Genomic DNA, 11,371 nt, shown 5'->3' with positions numbered 1-11,371 from the left:
ATTGAGAGCAATTTAATCGGTCAGAAGTTAAAACAAAAACAAGAGTAACAAACTTGCTTCCCTTCTGGTCAGTTCTTGATGAACTAAAGAACTAAAAAACTCGAGGGGGAAAAAAAAAATGACAGTTCAGTGAGGAGTCGAGTCCTCTAGCTCTATCCACTGGCCCAGGCCAACTTCATCTTCTGGCTGTGAGCTTTGGAAGATTTAGAAAACAAGCTCTTCACTATTTGAAGTGGCACTGATTTCCCACTGAGGTACAGTTTATTGTGACAGTCTGGCAACCAGGGTCCTGTACCAGCGTCCGTGGTTTTTCCTTTCTTGAGCATCCAGACGTAAGCCATGATATAGCCAGTCATGAATGCATCAAAGCCAGCTCGGTGTGTGCCCCCTTGTGAAGGTGGACCATGGGTTTCCTTTTCCTTTTCCACAGCACATGCTGCTTCAGTCTCGGGGATGTCTGGGTGATTGACTGAGCCCACCCCATCGGGAACCTCTGACTTCCTCTCCGCTTGGTCACCGTCAGAGGCATTACCCTTGGCAGAAGGGCTCACAGCAGCTGCTACCTGGGCAGCAGTTCCTTCAGTGCTCCCCAGCTCCTCTCCCTGTTGTGCACTGGTGTCTGAGCTGACCTCTGGTTCCATGTCCGTGGAGTTCTCCAGTGTCGTGCCCTCAGTATTGGGTGTGATCTCTGCCAGCTTTGTAGCAGCTGCAGGCTCGTAGCAGCTCTGTTTTCGCGGTGGTCCCTCCTCCCCATTCTGAGCATTCTGCGCTAGCTCCATTTCTTTCCCTGAGCTTTCCTGTTCAAACGCCTTTGCAGACTCTTCTGTGTTCTTCCGACGCTTCCATTTGTGCTTCCGTTTCTTCCGCTTCTCCTCCCAAAGCTTGTCGTCCTCATCAATTATGAGGTCAATGTTATGAGACTGTGGACACTTCATCCCTTTTGGACACCAGCCATAGGCCTAGGGAGAAAGAGAGACGTCTGTAGCCACCAGCATCCTGGTCAGAGTAGCTTCTCATCGTAACATGGAGCAGAGCTAATTTTTCCCCTCTACTAAGGGCTTGTGAGGCTGTATCAGGAGCACTGTGTCCAGTTCCAGCCCCGCAACACACAGAAAAGGCACTGACTGCAGCAGGGAGCTGTCAAGATGTAACACACAATGTACAAGGAGAGAGAGGCCAACGAAGGTGGGTTTGTTCCACCTGGAGAAGACGAGGCTAAGGGTATGGGCTATCTACTTGCTGCCTGCAGCTACCTAAAGCAGAGGTTATACAAAAGATGGAGCTAAACTCTTCTGAGGGGACCATAGGGAAAGGTGACGTGGTAACCATGAGGAGAAATTCTGACTAGATATGCTGTGGATCACACTGTGCTACAGTGCCAGAAGCTGCAGACAGGTAATATTTTTTATACCTCATCAAGATATGGGGGAGGGAAGAGGCAGCATTTCTTGCTCAGAGGACAAGCCAAACAAATTTAGAACTTAAAGCCCTCCCAAGACAGCAATAGGTACTGTAACTCATAGCATCCCACTGCTTAGGGCCATATAATCTACTTCTGTATCTTTGTGTCTAATGTAGCCTGTGGAATTCACCGCCTCTGAACAGCGCATGCTATTGCCCTTTCCATCATGAAGCCACCTGAAGCTTGAAAATCTTCCTTGTACTGTGGAGCAAGCAAGGGAGAGTTCCCAGGTGCTTTCCTGCTGCTTCCTGTTCTGGCCAGACGTGGCTTTTTCTATGGAGCCAGGAAGGAAGCAAGCATTCGTGTTACTTACCGAAAATTTCTCGCAGATGGGCACCTTACTTCCCCCTCCCACGTTGTGGCTTTCTTCTTCCAGAGAGCAGTGGCGGTAGTCGATGTAATGGGACATATTGGCAGGGTAGTTGCAGAACTCAACGGTGAGGTGCTGGGCGCTGGAATCCTTCAGCTTGCAGTTCTCTCGCTTGCTGGAACAAACAAGAGTACACAGTTACTGCGGTTAACTCACTGAAGGTACCACGGCGCGGAGCTGGTACAAACATGCTGCTCTCCACCAAATCTCAACTTCACTAGTCTCCTGCTCTTCAGCTCTAGCCCCAGCTCGACAGCCTGCCGGAGAGAAACTCGGTCCTGGGAGAACAGCTCTAGTAAGTAGTTGCTTCCGTGCTGATTTAAAGCTTGGTTTCTCTTATGCTGACATAAAGGCAGAGACAACAGTGCCTCCGGTGAAGCTATGGGAGATGGGGACATGTAATTTGTTTTTTAAATATGAACGGCACTAAGATATGTGTTAGTCTTCATAGCGTTAACAGACAAAGAGGAAATACCCCCAAATGAGGTATGATGTAGAGCATCCAGCAGCCACCGCCCAGACAGGCTCAACCTGGGCAATGGAAACATTTTCCATCTCATGAGAAAAGAACTGTTTTGTTCCAAGAGCTGGCTAAAGGGCCCCAAACCTTTGGAAGTCTCCATGTAACTAGAATTGTGGGTTAAAACATTTAAGAGGTCAGTTGAAAAAGTATTTTTATCTTGTCAAAACAAAGCATTCTCATGTTTGAAAACAGCCATCTTGAATGTTTTCAGACCTGTCAAAATGGCATTTCCTGATATAAAACAGTCACTAAAAATACCATTTGTCCTCTGCACGGTGCGTGACTTCAGTTTAACGAAGATGCAAGGCGCTCTATCTCTGCCAGGGGCTTGTTTAGATTGCGTGGAGACTGCAGAACCAGGGGCCAGGCTGACATGTGAAGAGGACAGACATTTCTGCTTCTAACATGTGTCTGCCTGGAAGATCTCCACGAGGAGCTGGGGGCGGGGAGCAAGACATGACATGGAACAAGAGCACAACCTTCGCTTGGAAGGAAAGGGATGGGAGTTGTAGCTGGCCACATGCGAGTGTCACGTGCAGGATGCATGACAGCTGGTCAGCATCAGGAGGTGCAGGGAGCGCTCTTCTGTGTGTGTTTCTGCCACAGCCCTGTGGCACTGCTGGACCAGGGCCATGCAGCGAATCAATTACTTTTCAGTTAAATCAGGTCACTCTGTGGTCAAAACTGCTGCCAGCAGAAGACCGAAATCCTCTTTCAGCAGCTGCCCACCGAACAGATAAGGCGTATTACAAAATGCACACTTATGTGCTCAGCACCTGTCCTAGAAATGGGAAAAGCACAGGGCAGAGTCGCCTGAAAAACATCATTCTTCACTCATTGGGGTAATACAAAGACCCAAGCCCCTTGCCTGGAAAACCAAACAAAAAAACGCTGCCACTCCCTTTGCCTTTCCTCCCGTAACCTTTAAATACCAGAACGCTGCTCACCACTTCTTGTAAGCATACTCCAGGTAGGATGCTACAAAGCGAGTCTCAAACTCTGAAGCATATTTGGTGTCGTATATTCCTGCTGGAAACATTTCCGAGAGGTCAGCGGTGAAGGTGCTGAGGTTGTCTGGGAGGTGAGCGTAGAAGCACTGGTACAAGAAGACCAGATCGATCAGGCCGTTATGGAGAATGAGAGGTTTCTTCGCTCGTATGAGCTCCAGGAAAAAAGTCCGAACGCTCTGTCTCTGGTTCTCATTGCCCTGCAAGAAGGAGGATTAGTCAACGAGCCTGAGCACCTTGACCTGCCATCACCCTGGGAAGTCCTCAGAGCCCCACTGCAGCAGTGTACTGCCAACAGCTCTGACTTGCTCTGAACAAACAGAGGCCCAAATATTTGGAAAAGTAACCGCATCAAGTGACAGGCTTGATATAAAACAGCAAGGAGGTGAAAGGGATAATGCTGCACTCAGGACCCCAGTGTGAGCCCATCGTTGCTCAGCAGCCGCTGAGGGAGGCGCCGGGACCAGGAGAAGCCAGCAACCTCCCCAGCAGCCTGGAGCAGAGCAAGCTGAGGTGTCCGAAGGAGAGTAATTTTGTACCTTGTCGTTGCCCTTGTGGTAGGGAATCCCCTGGGAGTACTGCTTGTTGAAGTCAAAGCCGTGCTGCACCAGGAACTGCACCGACTGGGGTTCCACGATGTAATCCTCTGTGCAGAGGAGCGTCAGGTTGTAGATCTGGCAGAGATACGTGTTCTCGGACTGCACAGGGAGAGCGGGCAAAGCAATACAGGGATGGATGGATGGCTGTCACAGGGAGCTGCCGAAAAAATCCCAGGGGCAAGCCCACGGAGCACGGGTGGGTTCAGTCCCGTCTCCCAGCGGAGTCCCGGTGCCCTCAGAAGGCGGGAACGGCCGCTCTGCACTCACCTTCTCCGGGAGCTGCTTGAAGCACGCCACGCCGAGGGACAGGATGGAGCGGGTCCTGGCCGCGCTGCAGACGGCCTTGTACCGCTCTTCGATGCACCTGGCCGGCAGGAGAACGGGAGCTGACGGCTCCTGCCCTGCCCCGTCCCACCGTCCGCCCCCGGAGAGCCAAACCCGCAGGAAGACGGGAACCGGGCAACCGGTGCCGGAGGGGCGCGCCTCGGAGCACCTGCAGCCGCTCAGTGCGGCGGAGCGATGCCACTCCCCGCCCCCACCCCCACCCCCACCCCCCCGCACGACCGGGGCACTCACGGGCTCAGCAGCGACTTCCTGGCGCCGAGGCCGCTCAGCTCCTGCGGGGAGACACTCGTCAGCGGGCCCGGCCGCGCCGCCGGTCGGTCACCGACGCCGCCACCCCCCGCCCCGCCTCACCGTGTCCACGGCGACAAAGGTGGCGGTGCGCAGCGCCAGCACCATAGAGGGCCACAGCTCCGTGAAGTTGTCGCTCTGCACGTCCACCACCGGCACCCGCCGCCGCGCCATGGCTGCCCCGCCGCTCCCGAGGGCCTCCGCCGAAGCGGCTGCCCGCGGCCTGCCTGCTCCCGCCGATCGCACCGCCCGCCCCTGCGCCCCGCGCGGCCTGCCCGCGCGGGCAGCTCGGCTCCTGTCAGACGACAGAAGTTGTTTTCCGCTTTTTCAAAACCCGTTTACAAGTGAAATTTGGGGTTTAATTAAACGGGCGTTTAGCTCCGGCAGCCCGTTGGGGTCCTTCTATGAGGCCGCTGGGCCCGGCGGGAGAAGGGGCGGGGACAGCCGCACCCTCCCCTGAGCGCTGATTGGCTCCGGAGCGCCGAGAGATCCCGCCCCCTCTCCCAAGCGGCCTGAGGACGGGAGGGCGCGAGTCCCCCCTCGGTGCCTCGCTCCGATTGGCTCACTCCCGGAAGGTGGGCGGGGCCGCCCGCTCTGATTTGTCCCCCGCGCGGGGGCGGGGCGCTAGAAGGGCAACATTTTCCCGGGAAAGTCTCACGTGGGGCTGCGCCCATCCCTACCCCCGGTCCCCAGCTCCGCCGGGGAACGGCCCGGCCCCGCCATGAGCCAGCTCCGGGCGGCGGCTGCTGGGGGTCTCCGGCGGAGCGGCGGAAGGGCGGTCCTGCCCGCGAGGCAGAGCAGGAAGGACGCGTCGTCCCGCGGAGGTGCGCGGTAGCGGGAGGGCTGGAGGGAGGGAGGGTGGGGTGCCCTCTGTGGGCCACCGGGCTGGTAGCCCCAGGTAGTTACCGGTGCTCGCTGCGTCCTTGTGAGGCCCGGCGCTCGATGCTTGTCCAGCCGGCAGCGACTCTGTGGGGCTCTTGCCTTTACCCCCGTGGTTGGGGGTGTTGGGCCCCGCAGCCCTCCTCCATCCCCCTTCTCCCTGCCCCGACCCCGCGCCGCTCTCCCGGCAGGGACCCCGGCTCCGCCGCCCGCCACGCATCTCTTCAGCGACCCGGCTGAGATCGAGACCTTGCGCGGGAACCTGCTGGCTTGGTACGACAGGTGCAAGCGGGACCTCCCCTGGAGGACGCTGGTAAGGGGAGGCGGGGGTGCCCTCGCGGGGAACCGGCCCCTCTGCCTTGAGGGAGTGCCGGTGAGGCGACCACGGTGTCTTTCCCTGAACGATGTATCCCTAACTGTATGGAAGAGGGTGTTGGAAATGGGAGAGTGCTCCCAGGTGGTTCTGGCCGTTCCGGGGTGGGTGGTCTGTCCCCAGGTACGAAGGGCGCAGGGTGAAACCACAATTCCCACACACAGCCCTGGAGCACCTTTCTGTTCCTACGTGTTTTGGTTTGTTCCTGCCTCCGTGCAGCAGCGAGCGAGTGCTGCATGGAGAAGGTTTTCTGCGTACTTGCTTTAAACCTGCTGAATGCTTTTACTAGAGCTCCTACCTGCTCGGCCTGGCAACAAGTGGTTAGAGGGCAGTCGGGGTGCTGGGGGTGGTCATCAGCTTTACAGCAACATCTGTCTGAACGGTGCTGGGAACCGCCTGGCCCCTCTGTGGGATTTAAATCTACCCGCAATTCCTTCCCATGCAGAGGGCCTCAGGTCCGGGACAGGCCTCTGGTGGGATTTATTGAACCCGGGGGAAATATTTTTATGCAGGTCCCTATGCGACGTTCAAAACTCACCACAAGCAATCTTATTTTATATGCAGGTCCTCTCTGTGGTGGGGTCCCGTGTCACCCAGTTTTTCTCATTCCATCTTCCCCTTTCAGGCAGCAACTGAGCCGGATGCGGACAGACGGGCGTATGCAGGTGAGGAGCAGGGACTGCGCTGCAGCGTGCGCAGGGTGACCCACTGCATGTTGCCCCCTGACATGGATGTTCAATATGGACTTGTGAGGAAATATGGCTTTAGTGGCCATCCTTGGAACGAGCTGCCTGGGGTGGCCGCGAGAGCCACTGACAAAGCACTGGGAGGTCGGAGAGCCCACTAAGGTCCTGAAGGAGCTCCTGTGGGACAGCAAGCGTGGAAGGACGGGAGCGGGAAGGGGTCCTGTGTGTTGGATGCTGCTGTGATGCATGTAGCCAGTACTGTCGTGGCCGTGGCACGAGGGTTGGGTGGTGTTGGTGCTTCTACTCTGATCCCTGCCCTGCTCCCCGCAGTGTGGGTGTCTGAGATCATGCTCCAGCAGACACAGGTGGCTACAGTCATCGACTACTACAACCGCTGGATGCAGGTAACTGCTCCTCACGGAGTCCTGTGCCCACAGGCCGCCCCTTTCAGAGACCTCGTCCGCTGCCTGTGGCAGATCCCTGGCTGCAGAGCACGGCTCTGCTTGTCCCTGACTTGTCCCCTTCCCTCTGTACTGCAGAAGTGGCCGACGCTGCAGGCTCTGGCGCAGGCGTCCCTGGAGGTGAGTGTTGCCATGGTCAGGTGCTCTCCCTGCCTTCATGGCTCTTCTCACTCCCCATCCGACACTGTGTCTCTTGGAGCAGGAGGTGAACGAGCTGTGGGCAGGACTTGGCTACTACTCCCGAGGGAAGCGTCTGCAGGAGGCAGCAAGGAAGGTGCCCCGGTGTTGGGGTGTGGGGGACATTTCTGAAGCCCTCTGTGGCCTGTGGGTTGGTGCTGGCTCCTATCTGCCCTGCCTCGCTGGGGCTGCGTGCTGCTGGCACAAGGCTACAGAGGCAGGAATCCCGTCTTATTGTGGGTAAAATGGGTTGCATACACCTACCCCAGGTGCTCCACTGACCTCGGCCCCCTCTCTGCCAGGTGGTGTCCGAGCTGGCTGGCCGGATGCCCAGGACGGCTGAGGACCTGCAGAAGCTGCTGCCGGGAGTGGGCCGATACACAGCAGGAGCCATCGCATCCATCTCGTACGGGCAGGTGAGAGCTGGGTGTCAGTGGACACATCTCCCCTCTCTGCCACCCAGCCCAGCTCCTGGCAGGGTTCTGCTGGTGGGTGTCACAAGCTCCCTGGGGCTGTGTTTGGCTCTGGCTGTCCCCCGCTTTGCGGTGCGTCTCGCCCACTGCCCAGCTTGGCCTGTGGGTCAGCCCCGTGTGTGTCCCCCCCTGGGAGTATCCCATGTCCCTGACTTGCTGGGAGCACAGGGACTCTCTGGAGTGGTAACCCCAACTCCTGGTCCCAGGCTACCGGTGTCGTGGATGGGAACGTGATCCGCGTCCTGTGCCGCCTGCGGTGCATCGGTGCCGACTCCAGCAGCCCATCTGTCATTGACCACCTCTGGTAAGGGGAATGCTCCATCCCTGCTCCAAGCTACAGCGATCGTGTCTGTGCTTGTTGGTGGCCGAGGGCAGGATTGCTCAGCAGCCATGGGGAGCTGAACCTGCGAAGGGAGAGAGGTATGGGGTGCGGGAGCTTTTGGGAATTTGGTGCCGCTGGGAGTGGTGGAGAAAAGAGCCGTGTTGCCTCCGCCTACCTGGGAGCATCCCCCCTCGCAGGAAGGAGGTGGGCAAAGGTCCTTGGGCTCTCCCCCCGCCGAGCCCCGTGCCGCTCACTGCTGTTTCTCCCAGGGACATGGCCAATGCCCTGGTAGACAGGAGCCGCCCGGGGGATTTTAACCAAGCGCTGATGGAGCTCGGGGCAACTGTGTGTGTGCCCAAGGCCCCGCTGTGTGGGGAGTGCCCCGTGAAGCAGCACTGCCGAGCGCAGCGCAGGGTAAGTGCTGTCCCAAAATCTGTCTCCTCCCTGCCTGCAGGTGGCTGGGGGCTGCCAGCTGTCCCAGTGGGATGGAAAAAAGGTCACCCCAGGTCCCCTCTGAAGCTTCTTACGAGCCATCCCTGTGCCAAACCAGTGCTGCAAGCTGTTCTTGGCTGGGCATCGTGTCCTGCATCCTCACTGGGCGTCGCCCCGAGGGGTCACCATGCATGGGGACGAGGTGGGCTGGCAGATGAGCCTGTCCCCACTCCTGTCCTCTCTTGCAGGTGGAGAAGGAGCTGGCCTTTGCCTCTCAGAAGCTGTTTGGAAAACCCACCCCAGTGCCTGATGTTGAGGACTGTGGTAAGCGCCTGGGGTGATCCCTGTGGTGGCTCCGGGTCTGGGTCCCGTGGTGACTGTTACATCAGTGTTTGCAGGTGCTGGGGGCTGTCCCCTGTGCCCCCCCGCCACAGAGCCGTGGGACAGCAGTCTGGGAGTGACCAACTTTCCCCGGAAAGCAGCAAAGAAGCAGCCGCGGGTGGCGCGAACAGCCACGTGTGTGCTGGAGCGGAGGGGCTGCCACGGGGCCCCGGAGTACCTCATCGTGCAGAGACCCAGCTCAGGTAATGGCGCTGGGCAGGAGGGGAGTGAAGGCACTGCGTGGCCCCTTTCCACCTACCCGAGAGACAGAGCAGCCTGGGAGTGGCATGTGATGTCCCCAGATGTGCCTCTTGCCTGCCTCATATCCCTGTTGTGCCCCCTCCCCAGGTCTCCTGGCCGGGCTCTGGGAATTCCCCAGCCTCCCGCTGGCTCAGGGTCTGCAGGAGGAGAAGCAGAGGGAGGCGCTGGCAGATCACCTCCGGGCCTGGACAGGGTGGCCAGTGGTGGCAGGAGGCCTGCGGTTCATCGGAGAGGTGAGCCTGGCGCAGAGGTATGCAGCGCGAGCCCCCTGTGCTTGGCCGCAGGGGATGTAGCAGGGAGGGAAGAGGGTCGCCCTTCCCTGCTGTCATCTCTTCCAAGGCCTGCCCAACTCTGCAGAGCCCTGGCAGACTCGGCGCACTTGTGAGGCAGCTGAGCAAGCAGTGCATCCCCTGATGCCTGCCCATTTCTATGTCTTCCCATCCCCTCACAGGTCGTCCACATCTTCTCTCACATCCACCAGACGTATGTGGTCTACTCCCTCTCCCTGGATGGGGACGTGACCCTGGACCCTGCCTTGTCCTCATCCCGCTGGGTGACAGTGGAGGAGTTCAATGCCTCAGCTGTGTCCACGGCCATGAAGAAGGTACCAGGAGGAACCTGGGCCTTTTCTCCCTTCCCTTCATCTCCCTGGGGTCCCGGGCATCCCCCCAGCCTCTGTGGGCTGTCCTGGCTCTGGGACCTGGCTGCGGTTCAGCTCTGGGCTCTCTTGTGCTTCCTTCAGGTGCTGAAAACATGTGAGAAGCAGCGTGGGGAGGAGAGCAGCCCTGGCAAGGTGGGCATCGCTGGAGGGTGTGCAGCCTTGGGAGCCGCTCCATGTTGCGGTGGGCCCAGGTCCCGGTGTGCAGTGTGGGAGCCCCCCTGGGCTTTGGGGTCAGGACTGCACCCGGGGGATTTACCTGCCTGGCTTTGCCCCTGGATGTCCCTGATACTGGGGTACCTCCCTTGCCTTAAAGGCAATCCCTGAAGACCTTGGGGGCCCTTGGGGTTTGGCTTAGCCCCACCGTGTCTCTCCTGCAGGGCTCCAAGCGGAAGCGGGGGGCAAAGCCGCAGGGAGCAAGCAGCACCCACCCTGGGACGCAACTCTCCCTCCGTGCCTTCCTCCGGGCACCCACCTCCCCGTGATGGCACCTTCAACATCTGAGACACCAGAGACCTGCACTGCAGCGAGTCCTGCCCATGGCATTGGGGTGGTGTCCCCGGCACTGCTGTGCGCCCACAGCCCTGTAATGGTCTCCTGCTCCTCCTTGCAGAGTCCCCCGCCTTCCCTACCTCTCCTGTGGGAGTTGCGCCTTGATGGGACCAGCGTGGCCCTGGTGTGACCTAGAGCCAGGCTTGCCCTCTCTGCTTGGCTGGAGCCCTCCAGGGGTTATTTGGTCTGGTCCAGCCACCGCTCCGGCACTGTGGACTCGCAGCAGCAGAGGCTTCTCTCCAGCAGCAGGAAGGCTGTGACTGCACCGCTCCCCAGCCCCTGCTTGCCCCTCGGCCACCAGACAGTGACTGTGGATGCTGCCGTACCCTTCCCAGTCTCCGATAGCCCTTTTTATACACTTGTTTTTACTGAACCTGAGGCACAGGCTTTCTAATAATAAATTTCCTAAAGTCTGTGGGGTTTTTAAGTGATGTTCTGCCTCTATTGCGCTGTGCTGAGCTGGGGCTGCCAGGCAGGCTGAGGTTGCAGATGAGGATGGCTGTCAGGATGTGAATGTCCGGGCTGGGGACAGCAGTGATTTCTCGGTTAATGCACCCGGGAGCCCCTTGGCTGAGCATTAACTGCCTGTAACCCTGAATAAGGCACCCAGAACACCTCTCCTAGGAGTGCAGACATCAGCTCCCGCCTGTGGGCTGCTCCTCCGTGGGGGCCAAACAATTGTCCTGTGGGGTTTTTGTAGGGTTTTATCCCCCATTCTTACCTATGCCATCAGGCTGTTCCCTGCTGTGTTCACATTGTGGCTTTCCCTCACTGTGATGCACAGTAGCACCCGTGCAAAGGCACAAGCACGAGAGGCTCTTCCCATAAGAAGGACATGAACCTACTGGAGCATGTCCAGAGGAGAGCCACGAGGATGATCCGAGGGCTGGAGCACCTCTCCTATGAGGAGAGGCTGAAAGAGTTGGGGCTGTTCAGCCTGGAGAAGAGAAGGCCCCGGGTAGATCTTATTGCGGCCTTCCAGTACCTAAAGGGGGCCTACAGGAGAGCTGGGGAAGGACTTTTTACTAGGGCATGTAGCGATAGGACAAGGGGGAATGGCTTTAAACTGGAAGAGGGCAGGTTCAGATTGAACATTAGGAAGAAGTTTTTCACTTTGAGGGC

The 11,371-nt window shown here is 58.4% G+C and overlaps 2 protein-coding genes across 2 annotated transcripts; one reads left to right on the top strand and one right to left on the bottom strand.

Moving 5' to 3' along the window:
- TOE1 (target of EGR1, exonuclease) lies at positions 1-4,784 on the bottom strand. Its single transcript, XM_082483592.1, has 7 exons — positions 4,658-4,784; positions 4,538-4,578; positions 4,229-4,325; positions 3,902-4,060; positions 3,303-3,562; positions 1,776-1,947; positions 1-959 (listed from the first exon to the last, which is right to left on the bottom strand). Exons 1-7 carry the CDS (start codon positions 4,766-4,768, stop codon positions 153-155), a joined length of 1,647 nt encoding a protein of 548 aa, XP_082339718.1. The 5' UTR covers positions 4,769-4,784; the 3' UTR covers positions 1-152.
- A 2,095-nt stretch (positions 4,785-6,879) lies between these two features.
- Positions 6,880-10,380, top strand: MUTYH (mutY DNA glycosylase; the record flags this gene model as incomplete). The annotated part of the gene is made up of 12 exons (XM_082483527.1): positions 6,880-6,936; positions 7,072-7,113; positions 7,196-7,267; positions 7,473-7,586; positions 7,850-7,947; positions 8,235-8,379; positions 8,646-8,721; positions 8,787-8,981; positions 9,127-9,272; positions 9,491-9,643; positions 9,782-9,832; positions 10,078-10,380. 12 exons carry the CDS (start codon positions 6,880-6,882, stop codon positions 10,180-10,182), a joined length of 1,254 nt encoding a protein of 417 aa, XP_082339653.1. The 3' UTR covers positions 10,183-10,380.
- Between the last annotated feature and the right edge of the window lie 991 nt (positions 10,381-11,371).

This window comes from Vanellus vanellus (genome assembly GCF_965231255.1).
Source record: "Vanellus vanellus genome assembly, chromosome: 5".
In the NCBI taxonomy this organism is placed as follows: Eukaryota; Metazoa; Chordata; class Aves; order Charadriiformes; family Charadriidae; genus Vanellus; species Vanellus vanellus.
Note: the sequence above shows the minus strand (reverse complement) of the source record. Positions and strands in the feature narration are given on the sequence as shown.

Coding starts and splice junctions, on each gene's coding strand:
- TOE1 (XM_082483592.1), bottom strand. CDS start 4,768: ATGGCGCGGCGGCGGGTGCCGGTGGTGGACGTGCAGAGCGACAACTTC. Junction 4,579..4,657: donor CCTTTGTCGCCGTGGACACG/GTGAGGCGGGGC, acceptor GTCTCCCCGCAG/GAGCTGAGCGGCCTCGGCGC. Junction 4,061..4,228: donor TCAAGCAGCTCCCGGAGAAG/GTGAGTGCAGAG, acceptor CTCCCTGTGCAG/TCCGAGAACACGTATCTCTG.